At 40.4% G+C, this 19,567-nt stretch overlaps 3 protein-coding genes and 1 pseudogene across 3 annotated transcripts; 2 read left to right on the forward strand and 2 right to left on the reverse strand.

Moving 5' to 3' along the window:
* Positions 1-2,130: 2,130 nt before the first annotated feature.
* LOC107384593 (trace amine-associated receptor 13c-like) lies at positions 2,131-3,234 on the reverse strand. The gene is made up of 2 exons (XM_015957936.3): positions 3,062-3,234; positions 2,131-2,941 (listed from the first exon to the last, which is right to left on the reverse strand). Exons 1-2 carry the CDS (start codon positions 3,232-3,234, stop codon positions 2,131-2,133), a joined length of 984 nt encoding a protein of 327 aa, XP_015813422.2.
* Positions 3,235-8,739: 5,505 nt separating this feature from the next.
* Positions 8,740-9,842, reverse strand: LOC107384594 (trace amine-associated receptor 13c-like). The gene is made up of 2 exons (XM_015957937.3): positions 9,670-9,842; positions 8,740-9,550 (listed from the first exon to the last, which is right to left on the reverse strand). The coding sequence occupies exons 1-2, from the start codon at positions 9,840-9,842 to the stop codon at positions 8,740-8,742; spliced, it is 984 nt and encodes a 327-aa protein (XP_015813423.3).
* Positions 9,843-13,885: 4,043 nt separating this feature from the next.
* LOC139068809 (uncharacterized) lies at positions 13,886-14,790 on the forward strand (annotated as a pseudogene).
* A 1,471-nt stretch (positions 14,791-16,261) lies between these two features.
* On the forward strand, positions 16,262-17,313 carry LOC129165153 (trace amine-associated receptor 13c-like). The gene is made up of 2 exons (XM_054747552.2): positions 16,262-16,434; positions 16,503-17,313. The coding sequence occupies exons 1-2, from the start codon at positions 16,262-16,264 to the stop codon at positions 17,311-17,313; spliced, it is 984 nt and encodes a 327-aa protein (XP_054603527.2).
* The last annotated feature ends 2,254 nt before the right edge of the window (positions 17,314-19,567 follow it).

Genomic DNA, 19,567 nt, shown 5'->3' on the forward strand with positions numbered 1-19,567 from the left:
TGGAATGTGCAGTTTTTTGCTTTATTGGGGGTCTGGGGACTCAGAACCGGTCAGTATCTGGTGTGACCACCATTTGCCTCATGCAGTGCAACACATCTTCTTCGCATAGAGTTTATCAAACTGTCAACTGTGGCCTGTGGAATGTTGGTCCACTCCTCTTCAATGGCTGTGCGACGTTGTTGGATATTAGTGGGAACTGGTACATGCTGTCGTATACGCCGGTCAAGCACATCCCAAGCATGCTCAACGGGTGACATGTCCGGTGAGTATGCTGGCCATGCAAGAACTGGGACATTTTCAGCTTTCACGAATTGTGTACAGATCCTTGCAACATGGGGCCATGCATTATCTTGCTGAAACATGAGGCTATGTTCATGGATGTACAGCACAACAATGGGCCTCAGGATCTCATCACGGTATCTCTGTGCATTTCAAATGCCATCAATAAAATGCACCTGTGTTCTTTGTCCATAACAGATGCCTGCCCATACCATAACCCCATCACCACCATGGGCCACTCAATCCATAACACTGTCATCAGCAAAGCGCTCACCCACATGACGCCACACACGCTGTCTGCCATCTGCCCTGAACAATGTAAACCGAGATTCATCCGTGAAGAGAACACCTCTCCAATGTGCCAGACGCCATCGAATGTGAGCATTTGCCCACTCAAGTCTGTTACGGCGACGAGCTGGAGTCAGGTCAAGACCTCAGTGAGGACGACGAGCATGCAGTTGAGCTCCGAGACGGTTTCTGACAGTTTGTGCAGAAATGTTTTGGTTATGCAAACCAATTGTTTCAGCAGCTGTCTGAGTGGCTGGTCTCAGACGATCTTGGAGGTGAACCTGCTGGATGTGGAGGTCCTGGGCTGGTGTGGTTACACGTCGTCTGCGGTTGTGAGGCCGGTTGGATCTACTGCCATATTCTCAGAAACGTCTTTGGAGATGGCTTATGGTGGAGAAATGAACATTCAATGCACGAGCAACAAATCTGGTTGACATTCCTGCTGTCAGCATGCCAATAGCACGCTCTCTCAATGCTTGTGGCATCTGTGGCATTTTGCTGTGAGACAAAACTGCACATTCCAGGTTGGCCTTTTATTGTGGGCAGTATAAGGTACACCTGTGCACTACTCATGATGTCGGATCAGCATCTTGATGTGGGATGGATTATCTCAGCAAAGCAGAAGTGCTCACTATCACACATTTAGACTGATTTGAGAACAATATTTTAAAGAAATGGTAATATTGTGTATCTGGAATGAATTTTAGATTTTTAAGGCCATCTCATGAACAATCGTAGCAGAAACAAAGTTGTTGCGTTTATATTTTTGTTGAGTGTAACTTGTTGCCAGCTGAAAGATAATCACCCATGCAGTAATTATCCAATAGGAGGCTCCTACCTATTTGCTTAGTTAAATCCAGGTGGTGACTTTGGTTTTTGTATGTGTAAAGATGTGGGTGTAAGAACTGTTTGCGATTATTTTTTTTGAACCTGTAACTGAGCTCTCATTCTGAAATGTCATGTGACCTAGAGATGAGAGGTGGACAAATAGACAAAACTCAACCCAATTTTTTGGAGTACAAACAAGGAAATTAAATGTACTTGTTGGACATTTTGTTTCTTTAACCCTGTGTGACTCTCATTTCCGGTTCACTCACAAGTTGTCAAGTACCTTCCAAATAATCTATCTTCAACTAATAATGCATTTCTCTACATGAATTTTATTGGGGCTCACCTAAATAAAAATCAGACAAAAAGTACAACAAAAATATATTCGTTGGAGATTTAAGAACAAAACCATACAACAGTGAAATTACTGTCACATGCATTATTGCAAATAGTTTTTACATTTTTTTTTCAAAATCAGGTCACAATAGCAAAAAATAATAAATATATTTATTAAATTAATATTTGCCACACCCATGGAAATACCAATACTTAGACTTTTAGGGTCCTTAAATGGCTTTTCACCACATGCTAGGTTTGAATCAAAACAAATTCAATACTCCATTAATTCTCACAATAATAAAGTTTCTAACATGTTTCTAAATTAATTTGCTCAAATTCTATTATATGCATTATGCAGTACCTCATGATTGACTGATTTTAGTGGCTTGGTTTTCTTCACATTATGTTAGCGTTGCAGGAGTCAGGCCTCAGGATCCGGAGAGAAAGAATTAATTTAACTGATTTCCGGAACCAGGGGTAAAACAGGACATAGATCAGAGGGTTTAGAGTGGAATTAACATCAAACAAAAGAAAAGCTACAGATGAAGCACTGACTCCAGTATCTTGTGTAGTAAGTGTAAGACAGAAATATGGACAGGTACATAAAAGAAACACAACAACAACAACACCAAGAATCATGGCTGCCTTCATCTCAGACTTCTTAGCTTTAAATCTCACTGAACCATGAAGAGTGACAGCTGCAACCTGAGAGCGCATGGAACGAGCCTGAGACACAGCCACCACAAACACTCTTGAATATAAAACTATAATGACAGTAATGGGTCCAATAAAGGAGAAAAACAGATCAAGAAATCCCTCAAAGTAGTTTAGAAAAACCACACACTCTCCATAGCAGGTTTTAAATCTACCAGGGTTTTGCAGATTTTCCTTCAGCAGAAGAGTCTGATAGAGAATAAAACACATCCAACACAGTAAAATACACATCTTTGTTCTTTCTGCAGTTACTTTGCTGAAGTAAAAAAAGGGGTAACAAATGGCCACATAGCGGTCAACTGAGATGAGCACCATGGTTCCTATTGAAGTTGAAGCGATAACATAATCCAAAACAAGGTACATTGCACACATGAGGTCCCCGAGATACCAGCAGCCATCTATGAGGATGATTTGAAAGGAAATGAGGAACCCCACCATGCAGTCTGAGACCGCCAGAGAGAGGAGGAGGAAGTTGGTGGGGCTGTGGAGCTTCCTGGAGAGACGAGAAATAAAAACAATACCATCAGCTTTTGTATCATTTAAATCAAATCTGAAAACATAATAACAAGTGTCAAAACGGCATTAAAAATGTTTGGTAAAATCATTAATTCACCTAAAGTGTGAGATGGAGATGATGACCAGCATATTAAGAGTAACAGTAAGCAGAGAGATGGAGGACAGTGTAATATAAATGAGCATGGAGGTAGAGGGAGGACGGGTGGTCTTCCTACAGGACAAATTGTACAGTTTTGGAAAGCAGAGTTCACCTTCTTCTGGAGTTTGCATCATTAGGAGGAGGAGAGGACATAACTAATGTGAATCCTGCCAGAATGTGAAATGATGTTATATCCGTTTTTACTCGCTCTTTCCCCACCCTATTCCTGGAGGAGGGACATCATTAATTAGCTTACAAGCGCTGATATTAGTCTTTTTTGGATATTCTTGTTTAGATGATTCTTTTATGTTTTCAATGTTACATTTTCTAAAAAAAAATTACAAAAAAAGTACTTTCTGCTCTTATTTGGGCATTGCTGTTTGTAAAAACTATACGCCAAACATAACTCTGTCCATCTGTCAATTTTCCTTCACTTATTTAGGATCAGGATGCAGATGTAGAAGCACCAGCAGGCAGCCCCAAACCACCACCTCTACCAACTCTACCAGTGATCTCAAAGTTGGGCTCAGGAGGTTGAGCGGTTTGTCCAGTGTAGTGAATTCAGCCAGGGTTTGTATGTCAGTATGTTCTGAAGAATCGCTCCCTGAAGAAGCAGACGCTTTGACATCAGAAACTTTATTAACGAGTCCACATCAGTACAGGTTTGATGCGTCTGGAACCAGGAGGAATTCAGCCAGAATGAAATCCCCCGAATAACGCCCAAATGCTCCTTTATATTGACTTAGGGAACACACTACCACTCCCATAGGAGGGGATAGCATCCACCCAGATTGGACGAACCAATCCATACCTTTACTGTATTAACTTTAAACAGCCTAAGGCCCTTTCTTCTAAAAAAAGGCAAGCTTTCTGCACACAAAGAAATGCTTACGTGGACCAGAGTAAATCCTCTGACCACTTACAGTAACCAAGTTCTGCGGCTGCAGTATTTTCTGTAGATACTGCATTTCCCCCTTTGAGACTTGATAAGAGTCTCGCACAATTGAAAAGACTGCAGAGAACTGAATCATACAAGTTTTGCATACAACATATGTGGACTTGGGTAAGCAAAATTCCTTTATTCAAATTTTTTTCTCAATTAAAGGTCCTGCTTTAGTTAAATATTAACAGTTTGGATCCACTTATTGACAATGATTCTAATTTGAGCTTCCTATGCGCACATTATTTTAACTACTTTTATACTAGGAAAGCTAAACCTGTGGTCTAATTACCGTAAATCCTCTAATACAGGCCCGGGCCTGTATTTGACTCAAGCTCATCAAGTTCCAGGCCTTTATTGGAAGGAGGACCATAATTAGAGGCAGGCTTTTAACAACGGCAGTTTCTGCTTCAGCCCTCTTCCCCCTCCCCCTGCGCAGCAGCCGCAAACTCACTGATGCGCCTGCAGCCTTTCAGAGTTCCTGCTGCTCTAAACACTAAAATAATTATTTCATTTTCTGTTCCTCACTTCTGATTACCTTCAATGGTGTCTGTTTGTTGCAACCACCAGGTGCAAAAACTAACTTGTTTTTATTTGACTATTTCTCAGCTAGTGCTCGTGTTGAGATACATTGATGGGAAACACGCTGTGCAGGAACGGTTCTATGAATTTGTCCCCATCTTGTCCGCAACAGCCGGCTCCACAGCTGATGCAATTTTGGAGAGGCTTAACAGCGTTTTCACCGAGGACGAGAAAAGCAAACTTATTGTGCAAGCTTACAACAGTGTCAGTGTAATGAGGGGGTGAAAGAGGGGGTGTGCAGCAAAAGGTATGGGAAGAGTACAAAAATGCCCATTATGTGCACTGTTATGCACACCAGCTAAATTTAATCATGCAGCATGCCACTTCTCACATCCCAGCAGTGAGAGGTATTTTTTTCTGACTTAAGTGGGATTTCCACATTTTTTACCCGGTCACCCAAAAGCACAGCCATTCTCGACCAGACCATTGCACGAAGGCTGCCTAGAGCACCATCCACAAGGTGGAACTTCAACAGCAGGATCGTGAGCACCGTCCATGAGAACCTGACTAACCTAACAGTGTGTTTTGAGACCATCAGGGCAGACAGCTTATTTGACAACACCACAGTGAGGGAGGCATCTGGGTTCCTGAGGATGCTGCAGGACGAAGATTTTTGTTTTGTCCTGCAGTTTTTTCATCAAATCATGTCTTCTATTGACATGATGTACCAACAACTGCAGAAGAAGGACATTGACGTGGTCTTCATCAAGCGTGCCCTGGAGAACTTCATCAGCAGCATTCAGGCCATCAGGAAAGAAAAGACAATACTGTATTCATAATAATATTTATGCACATCATGTTCATTACTATGTCTGCATGTTGTGATGATAATCATATACATGAACTCAAAAGCAACTTTCATTTTCTGTTTCATTTATTTATTTTTTGCTGTTTCATCACATTTTTGCATGAGATATTTAAGCTCATCCAGAAATATTGATTTTTTTCAACCATTTCCACAAAGCAGATGCAAAAAACAATTTTTATAACTTACTATGACTGACTTTTTTTAAACAGGAATTGGTGATGGTGACACTGCTTCATTCATATTCTAACATTTCCCTTCAGGGACCGAAGCTCCTGTCAACAACAGGAACAAGGAGCACCAGGTGCCACAGGCTCAAGGAGAGCCTTGGGACAACGGGAGAAGCAGAGGCTATCTAAAGAGGTGTCTGCATTCACTACTGACCAATGATGCAGGCATACTCCAGTGCTTGAACCAAGTGATGGAAAATCACAACCTCCATTTTACAGTAATAATGGATGATAGCAGGGTTTTTTTCCTCACCTATTATTTATCCATTATACCGGTACTCACGAAGATACAGTCTATGAGGACAGAAACAGACAAAAGAAACTAAAATGTATATGTTTAGTTTTAGTTTTTACTTTTCCTTTTACTGTACATGCATTCCTTGATTTTACATTCCCTCGTCTTCTTTTTCCTTTACCTTATGCATTTCTGCCTCATTATGCTAATCAGGATGGCTGTCTTTTTAGGTCCAACTCCTTTGCTATTGGTCAATAAACAGAAAGGAGCAGGGTTCATTTCAGTGTTGTTTGGATGGTTTTATCTTGGATTTTTTTTCTTGCAGGTTTTAATGTTGGAGTGAGTTTGTTTGAAATCGACGGTGAGCTGAGTGAAAGAATTGCTGCATCTGTTGAGACTGTTTTAAGAGACGGGAGAGGAAGCAGGTGTTTTCAGCGGACTGGCTGTGCTGGGAGAAAAAGGTGCAGCAGGGCCGAGCTGGCATTAGGAGGCTGCGGGGAGAGATCCACGGGAAGAGGCCCAGGGGTGCAATGCGACCACTGGGACACCGAGGTCCCCCCACTTCTTCCTTTTCCCAAGGATCCTGCGCGCTCTGGGGTCACCCTCAAAGCAGAGATACTGGCCAAGCGGACCTCTTATAATCCACCCTGGGTAGCTCTCCCCTCAGCCTCCTAATGCCTGCAGAATGACACTACTCACAGGTGCTGCTGCCATCGAGCACATGCGTTGTGGCATGCCCTCGAGTCCGCTGAAAAAACCTGCTTCCTCTCCTGTTTCTTTAAACAATCTAAACAGGTGCAGCGATTCTTTCACTCAGCTCGCCGTCTATTTCAAACAAATTCACTCCAACATTAAAAGCTGCAATAAAAAAATCCAAAATAAAACCATCCAAACAACACTGAAATAAATCCTGCTCCTTTCTGTTTATTGACAAATAGCAAAGGAGTTGGACCTAAAAAGACAGCTTCCATTACTGGAATAAAAAAATACATTTCTGCATGTGATCTGAGATGAAATCTCGTATGTCCCAGCCTGAATACAATCCCAGGTCCTCGTCGTGTAAGGCAGATGCCTTACCAGTTGAGCTATCTCTTTGACATGTGTAGGGTGTCGCCCAGTAGCTGTATAGTTACATCTGATTCACAGCAGGCTCTATGTTGAACTACACGTAACGTGACCCCAGATAGCTGAAGACATGTATACATGTATCAGAATGGATTTGTAGGAAATATTCAGTTACATATTTTTTACCAATTTAAGCCATCCAACGATGACATTGACATTGCCATCAGACCAACATTGGCTGGGATGCTTTATGTTGAACTACACGTAACAAATTGTCGAAATAACAATTATACATGTAACTGTAGACATGTACAAGTATATCTGAATGGACATTTAGGAAAATGTCTGTTAGAAGTTTTTTTACCAATTGACGCCGTCCTACTATGACCGTTTTTCGCGGTTGACACCAAGTTACCATCGGACCAATATTTACTGAATGTGATACATGTAACACATCGCCAAAATAACAATTATACATGTAACTGTTGACATGTAAAAATATATCTGAATGGATTTTTAGGGAATTTTCTGTTACAGATGTTTTAACAAATTTAAGACGTCCAACCACAACCATTTTTGGCCATGGACACCACGTTGCCATCGTGACAATGTTTGCTGGGTAGCTACTATGTTACACACAGATGGCATCAGCTTCCTTATGACCTAAAATGTGCCCCAAATCTAGTAACCTTTAAATAAAATGTAACCTTTTTATTTTATTTTTCACATATTTATGTATTTTAAATTTTATTTTATAATCTGCTGTTTGTCATCATGTTGATTTTAATGCTTTATGTTCTTGCTCATCTTGCACCTGGACAGCACACTGAATTATTTCTGTGTAAATGAAGCTGGCTTGCTTTGCCCACATCCATTGAGTTACCTGTTGCAGCTTTTTCTTTCAAGGATGAGCCTGAAATGATCTGAGGAAGCACCAGTATGACCATTGGATTACAAAAACAAAACAAAACAGTTTTAGACTAGTATTTATTTTAATCTAGTGCGACTCATTTCTGTACGACCATTGATTAAATCACAAATTTCCCCAGAAGGTGACATCAAATCTCCTATTTTTCTATAACGGCTCAAATTTACCTGGAAGACCCAAAACATTAAACTTAAACTGTGATTTTAACAAATCTGAGTTTAAAAAAAAAAGCTGTTTGAGTATGTTATTTTCTAACTTCTTGTGAGTCATACTTTAAATGATACCATAAGCTTTCATTCAACACAATATTTGAGGAGGATTTGGTAGAGTACTCATAGTTTTTTATAGTTTTTGATAAGTTTTTTTTGTGAAATACTTTACCAGGGGTAAATCAAAATGCCATGGATTTATATGGAAGAACCCCCAAAACACCAACAAAAACATTTTTAAATTTATTTTTCCTAGAGTTTCAAAAACAGTTATAGAAAGTGAAATGAGAATTGCATGTATGAATGGAAATAGCTTTCTTCTCAGTTTGCAAAGAGTTAGAAATTTTCAAATTCATTTCTCAATATCTAAACTGACTATAAACATATTTTACAGTTATTTTGCAACCTTAACCTTGGATCTGTTAAGGCCTTTAAATGGCTTTTCACAAAAAATCTATTAAGACCTCACAAGTTTGACTGCAAACAAACAAAACACTTTATATTCATGTGATAAATTATATTGTTTTTAAAATAATGTATTATTATTATTATTATGTTGTTGTTAATAATAATAATAATAATAATAATAATTTGCTCCATATATATTTGAGTACATTAAGAAAATAATTTATCTGGTTTTATTCACATCAAGTTGGTGTCACATGATCCAGGCTTCAGAATCTGAAGAGTTAGAATTATTTTAACTGATTTCCTGAACCAGGGGTAAAACAGGGCATAGATCAGAGGGTTTAGAGTGGAATTAAAATAGAACAAAAGAAAAGCTACAGATGAAGTACTGACCCCAGTATCCTGAGCCATAAGGGCAACACAGTAATATGGACAGGTACATAAAAAAAACACAACAACAACAACACCAAGAATCATGGCTGCCTTCATTTCAGATTTCTTAGCTTTAACTCTCACTGAACCATGAAGAGTGACAGCTGCAACCCGAGAGCGCATGGAACGAGCCTGAGACACAGCCACCACAAACACTCTTGAATAAAGAACAATAATGACAGTTATGGGTCCAATAAAAGAGAAAAATAGATCAAGAATCTCTCCAATGTATTCAACTACTACTACACACTCTCCATAGCAGGATTTATATCGGCCAGGGTTTTGCAAGTTGTTTTTCAGCAGAAGGCTGTGAAAGACAACAGCAGATGCCCAACACAATAAAATACACATCTTTGATTTTCCTGCAGTTACTTTGCTGGGGTAATAAAGAGGGTTACAAACAGCCACATAGCGGTCAACTGAGATGAGCACCATGGTTCCTCCTGAAACAGAAGTTATGACATAATCCAAAAAAAGGTACATTGCACACATGATGTCCCCAAGATACCAGCAGCCATCCATTAGCATGATTTGAAAGGAAATGAGGAACCCCACCAAGAAATCTGAGACCGCCAGAGAGAGCAGCAGGAAGTTGGTGGGGCTGTGAAGCTTCCTGGAGAGAGGAGAGAAGAAAATACTTACAGCATGCTGAAGTGATTTTGTTACAATAAAAGGTGAACCCCACCAGCATGAACAAAATAATTACGTGATTCAAAGACATATACCATTCACCTGAAGTGGATGATGGCAATGACAAGCAACACATTAGGAATTATGGTAAGCACAGAGATGGAGGACAGTGTGAAGTAAATGAGCATGGAGATAGAGGGAGGATGGTTGGTCTTCCTACAGGATGAATTAAACAGTGTTGGAAAGCAGAGTTCATTTTCATCAACAGCTTGCATTTTTAGAGAGAGATGGTGATCATAAGCTGCTCGACTTTCAGTCCAGTACTCTTTATTGCTTATCCAGTTCTGGTGTCCTCCTTCCTTGTGACGTGATACAGAGGCTGGACTAAATGAGCTGCCTTAAACCCATGGGCCCAAGCGCCTGGAGGGAAGGTGATCACAGTCAGAATTCTGGTTTTTTAGTTGATATTTCAGCTATTTTTGGAAATGCTGTCTTAGCTCTGCTCTTTGATAAACTGTTGCGGTAGATTTTCAACAAAACATCCAATCAAAAATAAACATGGGATTTAACTATTGAGCTGACAGGGCTCATTTGTTGGGTAACAACAGTTATTCAACATGTAGTTCTTTAATTGAAGTGAGGTTGTCTTTTAGGTGACTCAACTAGAACTTAATGGGGCGTCAGGGAGATAGAGCTGCTATGCACACACTCACACACGTTTACATGCACATCAGAAAACAGAACTGTTGCCCTAAATGAACTGACATCGTTTTTTAAAATGCATGTAAAAATATTAGTCTTGCTGACTAACTGGTAGAATGTTGACACTAAAGAGCGGATGTCACCACCTACTGTACCGTAGTGAAACGAGCTTCAGTTAAGAGGTCGATTTTCTAACGTGCAAATAAACCAGAGTGAATGCTCCCTGTTAGGTATTTTATATGCGCCACCTGAAATAACACACCTTACACAATTAGAAACAGAGGGGAGAGAGAGAAGGCCCAAACCCTCTCCGGAGTTTGCCATCGTCTCTCTCCCATATTACCTTTCCTCTTTTCTACCTTAAAGAAAGTCAAAGCACATACAGATAATTTGGTAAATCGTAACAAACCTCAAAATACGTTACAAAGCTCCCTTTGCAACGGGTGAGGGAAAGGCACAGAGACACACTGAAGTCAGAAGCCATGATTCCTCTCACCATCAGCCAAAGCTTGTGGAGTGGTTTTATTTGAAGACATACACACACCCACAAATTCCTGAACACCCTTCTTGGCCTCAGAAAACAAATAGTGTGAAACCCCCGTTTGACCAGTTTGCTTCAACTAATGGAAAAACACCTCGAGCCGAAAGGAGTTTTCTGAAAACACCCAAACGTAAAAACAAGTAACTAGGTAAGGGTTTTTCCTAACACATTTAAGCAGCAAGGGTGAGTGAACTCTGCTTGATAAGTAGGTCAGGGTTTTTCCTAACACTCCCAGTTTCTTACTTTAGATCGACCCAGACCAACTTGGATGCATGTGTAAACACACTGAATGTTGAAAACAGGAAGTTGGTGCATTGTCACTGTCTATGTGTGTGCGTGTTGAGCCCCGACTGTTGTGGTCATTGTGTTTGGACAAGACACTAAATCGCCTTGCCTGGTGGTGGTGGTGGTCAGAAGGACCAGTGACGTCAATGCACAGCAGCTTTGCATCCCTCAGTGTGGCCCAGGCAGCTGTGACTGCATTGTAGCTCACCACCATTGGCAGGGCTGCCAACTTTTGCACATTTCAGAGTGAGACGGGGTCATGGGGTTGGGAGTGGACAATTCGCCGACCGTTTGGTGGTGGTGGTGGTGGGGTGGGGAGGTGGGGGGCTACCCTGTACCGAAGAGGATTGGAGCCACTGACAAGGAAGAAAAAAGAGAGAGAATTCTTACTTTTTTTCTCAGAATTTTTTCTCTAAATTACGAGTTTTAGTCTCAGAATTCTGACTTTTATTCTGACAGACTGTGACAGGGAATTCTGGGGAAAAAGTCAGAATGCTGTTTCTTTTCTTTTTTTCCTTTTCAGTGGCCCTAATCCTCTTCCGTACCTCTGACTTTACAGAGGGAACTGACCTTGTTTAATACAAATTTTCTTTTCGTGAGGAAAATTTAACATCCAACTCTCCTGAACTTCTTCACATTATCTATCTATCTATCTATCTATCTATCTATCTATCTATCTATCTATCTATCTATCTATCTATCTATCTATCTATCTATCTATCTATCTATCTATCTATCTATCTATCTATCTATCTATCTATCTATCTATCTATCTATCTATCTATCTATCTATCTATCTATCTATCTATCTATCTACAGTAAAGAGTTACAGCTATGTGTCACAAATGCCACACAGGAAATTTTAATTATAACTAATGTAAATGTTTTAATTCCATCTAGGGATGGGCAATATCATGCCATTCATAATATTACCAGTTATTATTTCCTGCCAAGAAAATAAATCTATCATGTTAAGCTAACTTCATGATGTATTTGCATCGACTAAACAGAGGATTATGTTCATGTGGGCCATCAGCATAAAGTTATTGAAGCTATCAAAGCAAACATGGCTGGAATCAGTTTTACCTGTAATCTGTTCCTCTAAGTGTATGTGCTGCTGTGTAATGTCCCCTCTGTGGGACTAATAAAATTTACTCTGTTCTATCATATGTAATTCATATCAGTAGTAGAAAAAAAGTTTGAGGAATTTTGGCCCTTCCAGGCTTTCGTACCAGTAACCTGGTTATGAAGGAGGGGTTCGTCTCACAAACAGGAAAAACACACTGGTGAAGTGGTGAATTAAATTATTAGGATTCCTAAGTGGAAGTCCCCGTTTAGATCAGGCGGTGTTGAGGTCCAGCTTGGACCTTGTCTGGAACCGAAGCCTGTAGCAAAGCCGCAGTTACAGATCAGCCCCGTCTTGAGATACTCCCAGGTCACGGCAGTTTTATTGGCATCTAGCGAGACCCTGAAGGGGTCGTGATGGTTCAGCTTTTATTCTGAAGGAACCGTTGCAGCAGGTGGAACATGCAACAGATTTATTCCAGGTTGTCGTTAGGTTCTTTTGGCTTTAAGAGGAAAGTTACGAATTGGCCACTCCGATAACTTCCCTAGAACGCTTTGAACTGAAGTTAACATGACGTGGGGCATAGTTTTATAATTTGGATGTTTTGATTTACTGTTGAATCAGAATTTGACAACAAAAGGGGATTATACAAGCACCAACTAAACCACGCCTCGTGTCAGATCTGGAAAGTTCTGATTGGATCAGAAAAAGGAAACGTGTCATGTGACTTTAGCATTACGTGTGATCAGTCTAATGTAGATATTTAAAGTTATATTACTTATTAAAATACTATCATAGGATTATAATATCAAGTAATTAATATTCTTATTTCACAGATTTATTGAACATTAGGCTTCACATGATTATTTGGACTAACAGACATTAATTATTATTTATTAGAGTTCTTGGTCTTCTTTCTTCTGCTGTCCGAGGAAGCAACAGTTTAGATAAGAGCACCGAGCATGAGTGGCCTTTGTCCATATCTTGTAGATTAGGCTTGTGTCAGAAACTAATGGTTTTGCTTGGGCAGAGAAAATAGAGCAGGGCCTTTAGGTCAGAAATGGACAATTAATCACGCTACATGGTGAATACGTCCAAACTGATACAAGTCTGATAACATCAGTCCGTGTTTTATCATTGTTTATTTAATAGGGACAGATCATGTCACTGTCTTCATTTTATTAATAACAATGCAAGTAGCAGTAATAAAATCATGTTTAACATGAGCTAATGCAACAATCAGTACTATATATGAGGTCATTTTGGTGAATTTAAGCACAAAATAGCATCTTCAGGAAACCAGGAAATGGCATCCAGGATGAACTAGTACTGTCTGTATTTTCTCATCGTGGATTGGGCGATCAATCCCCAATCCGCTTCCTGGTGGTAAGGCGTTTCCTGTTTTCAGTGTTGCACTACATGTAGCTGTTTGGTGTTTGTGGCTTGAAAAAACTGATTTATTTTCTCTGTACTAGGATATCTGTGAGTTATTTTAGCACATAAGCATGCTAAAACACACATTTTCTGTTGTTCCACCTAGCTTTTAGGGAACCATTTGAGTTCGCATGCGGTTTATTTGGTGTTGAACTGTTTGCTCGTCCAGTTAGCTTAGCCTCAGCACGGCTATGGCTACTTCTGTCGCTGCTTCTTCGTCTCCTATCTCTTGCTCTCTGTGTCAGATGTTTAGTTACTCCTCTGCCTCCTTTAGTGATAATGGTACGTGTAACAAATGTAGCATTTTTGTAGCTTTGGAGGCGAGGGTGTCAGAATTGGATGCTCGGCTCCGCGCTGTTGAAAAGCCCGTAAACAGCCGTATCTACTTAGCTAGTGCGGGGCTAACTAGCTCAGAACCACCCCGTAGCGATCCTCCAGCAGAACTCGAGCAGCCGGGAACTCAGGCCGGCTGGGTGACGGTATGCAGGAAGCATAGAACCCAGGCCGTGGGGCGCCACCAACCCGCCCATGTTTCTAACAAATTTTCCCCATTCAGTGATGCACCCACTGACAAGCCGACTCTGATCATTGGCAGCTCCATAGTCAGAAACGTGGCATTAGAGACTCCAGCAACCATAGTTAAATGTTTACCTGGGGCGAGAGTGGGTAACTTTAAATCTTACCTGAAACTGCTGGCTAAGGATAAGCGTAAATACAGTAAGATTGTTATTCACACTGGCGGTAACGACAGCCGGTTACGCCAATCGGAGGTCAGTAAAATTAATGTTGCTTCGGTGTGTACGTTTGCCAAATCAATGTCGGACTCCGTAATTTTCTCTGGCCCCCTGCCTGATCGGACCAGTGACGACATGTTTAGCCGCATGCTGTCCTTCAACCGCTGGTTGTCTAGGTGATGTCCTGAAAACAACGTGGGCTATATTGATAATTGGAAAACTTTTTGGGGAAAACCTGGTCTGATGAAGAGACGGCATCCATCCCTCTTTGGATGGAGCAGCTCTTCTTTCTAGGAACATGGCCAGTTTTATTAGGCCTCCATGACAACCCAGGGTCCAGACCAGGAAGCAGAGTCGTAGTTTAACACACCCCTCTGCAGCTTCTGTACTGTTACTCACACACTACCCCATAGAGACAGTGTCCTGCCCACGGCCAAAATCACACAGAATCTTCCTCTTGATCAGGTGGTATTTGGATAACTTGATGCTCCAAAGACTGGATTTCTCTGAATTGGTGCTGCATGTTCTTCCATCTCGTCTTGTCTTGCTGCTTCCTTTTCCAGATGCTGCTCTCTTGAGACTGCTTGAGACTTTGCAAGAACCCTCACCAGCTCTGCCAATTCCTCCAACTTCTCCTCAGTGGTGCCCATTTATGCAGCTCCCTGATCAGCAGATGCACATGACTCCACATCAGGCTCTTCATTTCGCTCTGTCTGCGCTTTCCTTGTTTGCATCTTTGTGGTCATCCTCAGCACTTTACGCAGGCAAACTCCTGACACCAGTTGTAGCGCCGAGGGCACTTGTCAGGATAACCCTCATGCGCTCCAGAGGAAAAAGTGATACTGAGGAGGCCGATGTCCAGTGCAGACCCAAGTGCATTTATTTACATCTTTTATTCATTAAACACTAGGCAGCAAAAATCCATGCATGCCGCTCCATCCGTCTCTCAACACTCTCCAACAAACAGAGAGCTGTATTTATAACAGATGTGACTAATTGGAATAATCCTAAAACCCAGACACAGGTAAGTACAAAAATACAATCTTTCAATACTCTTAAATTATCCTTAAATCATCATCTATAAGATTTCTTTAATAAATTACAATACAAAAATAGAAATATCCTTAATCAATCCTAAAAACATTCAGTGAAACTAATCTGCATTCCTTGAGCAATTTCACAGGTCTTCCCTATTCATCCTGAATGGAATGCTCTGGAACCTTCTTTAGGTGCTCCAGCTCTCCGAGGACTCTTTAAGCTGGAACACCTCCAGAAGCACAAAGGAAACAAGTACAAACGCTCAATCATTTACCATTTTAAATCTTCAGTAATCATACCAACTCTTCTTCTTACAGGTCTAAACTCTTCAGCCTTTTTAAATAAACATTGAAACAATTGTTATTGTGTCTGGTTTCATTTATCCTACAAAACCTTAACAAAAGCCTGTGTAACGGACTTGCTACATTACAGCTACCAGGTCGCCACATTCAGATGAGAAGAATTGTTTTGGGGCAGGCAGCGATAATTTCCTCTCTGCCTTTCTGTTCTTACATGCTTCAGAAGGGTTTATCTGTGGAAAGGTTTCCAGGAGAGGGACAACAAACTGGTACAATAGGACCGAACAACCAAGAAACAACAACAATATTGTAAACAGCAGCTGAGTTTTAATAAGTAAGCAGACCACAGATATAGGCTTGTTTTAAGCACGTTTTCATCATTTCATTTCATCTATGGCCTCAAAAAACAGCAGAAGCATACATTTGCAGTCTACCACTCTGCAGCTGTATGAGAGAGAGAGAGAGAGAGAGAGAGAGAGAGAGAGAGAGAGAGAGAGAGAGAGAGAGAGAGAGAGAGAGAGAGAGATAAAAAGCTTAGTCGTAGGACCTGAGCTTCAGAGAGCCGGCAGGACTCAACAGCTTCCTGTTTCGTATGATGAGAAGCTCTGAGGAAGCTGAGCTCTGTTTCCCACAGCTACCGAACTCTTCCTGTAGGAAGACCGTGAACCCCTCCTCCATCTCCATGCTCATGTATGTTACGTTGTCCTCCATCTCTCTGCTTACAGTTACACTTAACATGCTGGTCATCATCTCCATCTCACACTTCAAGTAAGTAAAGGTGTACATTACCTAATGAAACACTGTTTATTTATAATACTGATGCTCTTTTCCACCAGGCAGCTGCACACACCCACCAACTTCCTCCTCCTCTCTCTGGCCGTCTCAGACTTTTTTGTTGGTTTCCTTATGATCTTCCAGCTCCTGCTCATTGATGGCTGCTGGTATCTGGGGGACCTTGTGTGTATTTTGTATAATTTTTTTGATTATATTATTACATCTGCTTCAGTGGAGACCATTGTGCTTATATCTATTGACTGTTACGTGGCGGTCTGTGACCCGTTCCAGTACCCTACCAAAGTCACTCATAGGCGGGTTTGTGTGTGTGTTTTGTTGTGTTGGCTCTTCTCCTTCCTCTGTGTTTTTATAGTGATGAAGGAGAACCTAGGACAAGTCGGTAAGTATAACTCCTGCTTAGGGGAGTGCGTTGTTGTCTTTGATAAAATTGCTGGTTTTATAGATATTTTGTTCTTCTTCATTGGTCCTGTCACCATCATCGTAGTTCTGTATGTGAGAGTGTTTGTGGTGGCGGTGTCTCAGATTCGTGCCATGCGCTCTCGTGTTACAGTCATCACAGTTCAGGGTTCAGTCACTGTGACTGTTAGGAAATCTGAGCTGAAGTCAGCTCGGACGCTAGGAGCTGTTGGCGTTGCATTTCTAATATGTCTCTGTCCATATTTCTGTCTCACACTTACAGGTCAGGGGACTCAGTTAGGTGCCTCGTCTATAGCTTTTGTTTTGTTCTATTTGAATTCCGTTCTGAACCCTCTCATCTACGCCCTGTTTTACCCTTGGTTTAGGAAATCTGTTAAATTCATCTTCACTCTTCAGATATTGAAGCCAGGCTCTTCTGATGCCATTGTATCATGACAAGTGACAAACACATTGCCATTGGTCACTTTTTAGTTGAACACAAATGTGATATAACTGGCAGTTTAATACATTTATAATCTGATATTCATGAGATGTCACAAGAACAGTAAACTCAAAATATGGAGGTCGGCTGAGTGACTTAAGTATATATACTCTGAGTGTCCTAATCACCCTTTAAATGCTAAAGACAAGTTAGAAATATAAACCGTATCTTACAGCTCAGGGGTCTGCAACCTGTGGCTCTGGAGCCACTATGGCTCTTTATAAGTTTGGCTAGAAATTCTACAAACCAACAATCAACTTGTGCTTTTATAAATAGAGAAAATAAAAAGATGCAGCTATATTACCCAGATTTGTTTTTTTTTTCATGTAATATTTGAACAGAATTTCCACAACAAAATGAAAGTACCAGGAATATCTTTTTTTCCGTTTAGGTTTATTTGTTTATTTATTTATTTTTATTTTTTTTAACGTAATTTTCAATGAAAATCAGCACTCATCTGAAAAATAAATGTACATTTTGAGAGTTTAATGGTTTTCTTTTTCTTAATTTTAATACTGACTTATAGAAGCAAGATGATGTTTTTTCAAAATGACCAAATCTCTTATAATAGAAAACTATAAATGAGCAAATAAACAGCTTGTGACAGTTGCAGCTCTAAACGAGTTTTATTCATGTGGACTGCAGGAAAATGGCTCTTTAGATTAACGGTCTCAGAGTCCTTTTATAGCTGATTAATGAAAATTTTAAACTGTAATATTTCAATGCCATTTTCCTGTATGGTGAAACCTAAATGTGATGGAGAAACAATGTGTCACTAAGTACTTTATTCAAATGAGAGATTTATTCTGAGTTTCCACGAGGAAAACCGGCAGTCTGAAAAGATGTTTTACTATTTCATGTGAGATTTTGCCTGAAAATCAAAGAATTAAGATTGCTGAACAGAAAAATAAGTGCATAAATAGTTTTTTTAATGTGTTAAATTAGATCTCAGTTAAACCAATTTTAGATGTAGGTGTAATGTGTCGAAGGAGCTATTTCCACCAAGGTTATTTAATCTTTTCCACAGTCCCTTTGACGCAGTGCCAGAGTACTCCTTTCACTTTAGCTTAGCATAAAACACTAACAGAGGCCATCCTGTAGACTCAAAGGAAAAAAGAAGCATAAAGGTGAGAATGAGCAGGACTGGACCCAAGACCCTGACAAAAACCTGTTTCATATCCCAGTACAGAAGAGCCGTATAGCCACATGATGATAGTTGAAAAACTGTTGTGAGCATAAACATGATAAAATTACACACAGACACTAAGAGGAAACCCATACTGAGCTCTATACTGTATCTCAGAAAGACTTCCCAGTAAAACATCATTATTACTGCAACTAAAGGGATCCCCAAGGGATCCAAACCACCTGCTCTGATGATCTGGATCAAAGATGCCAGAGAAAAACATGATGTACAGCAATGCTTAAATGGGTAAAAGCAATTTTTAACCAGCCCAGTCATTGTCCTGACCTGGCTGTACTCCTTTCCCTTTAGCTTAGCATAAAACACTAAATAAATGGATCCAACAAGCATGAGTAAAAAGGTCCTTAAAATCACTCAGTAGTGATCCCAATTCAGCCTGCTGATTTGTAATAACCAGACTGACTGTGAGTGAAAATAATTATTAACATAAAGGAATCACAGGCAGCATTTTAGACCTGGGAAATGTGCAAGGCAGCTCCAAAGACATCTGCTTCTGTAAACACAGATGCACACATTGTTGGCGAACCGGCATAAAACACACACACACACACACACACACACACACACACACACACACACACACACACATCAGAATGGAAGGCATAATGGCAGTGAGGCCGTGAACTTTATAATTATTTTGCTAGCAACTAGCATTTCTGTATACTCACTACGCTGGCCTCTCCATTGGGTGGTTTTAACGCTGGAATGGCGCCACTTTGAACAAGTACTCCATCAGAAAACCTACTCCTGTACGGTGGTGGTTTAACAAGCAGTCTGTTAGATGATGGTCACATTCTGAGCTCCTGAAGATAAAATCTAACCATTTCTGCTGATTCTTAAAGCTGCTATGTCAAATCTGGAGAACATATTATTATCTTGCAACATTTTTTTCATGCCTCTTAACAATGTTCTAACATAGTATAGTTATGAATATATTGTGGAGAGAAAAAAATGATTAAAGTGGTTCTCTCGCATTTGCCTGAATATCTCCACCAATAACACGT

The sequence above is a fragment of the Nothobranchius furzeri genome, chromosome 3 (assembly GCF_043380555.1).
Source record: "Nothobranchius furzeri strain GRZ-AD chromosome 3, NfurGRZ-RIMD1, whole genome shotgun sequence".
Taxonomy (NCBI): domain Eukaryota; kingdom Metazoa; phylum Chordata; class Actinopteri; order Cyprinodontiformes; family Nothobranchiidae; genus Nothobranchius; species Nothobranchius furzeri.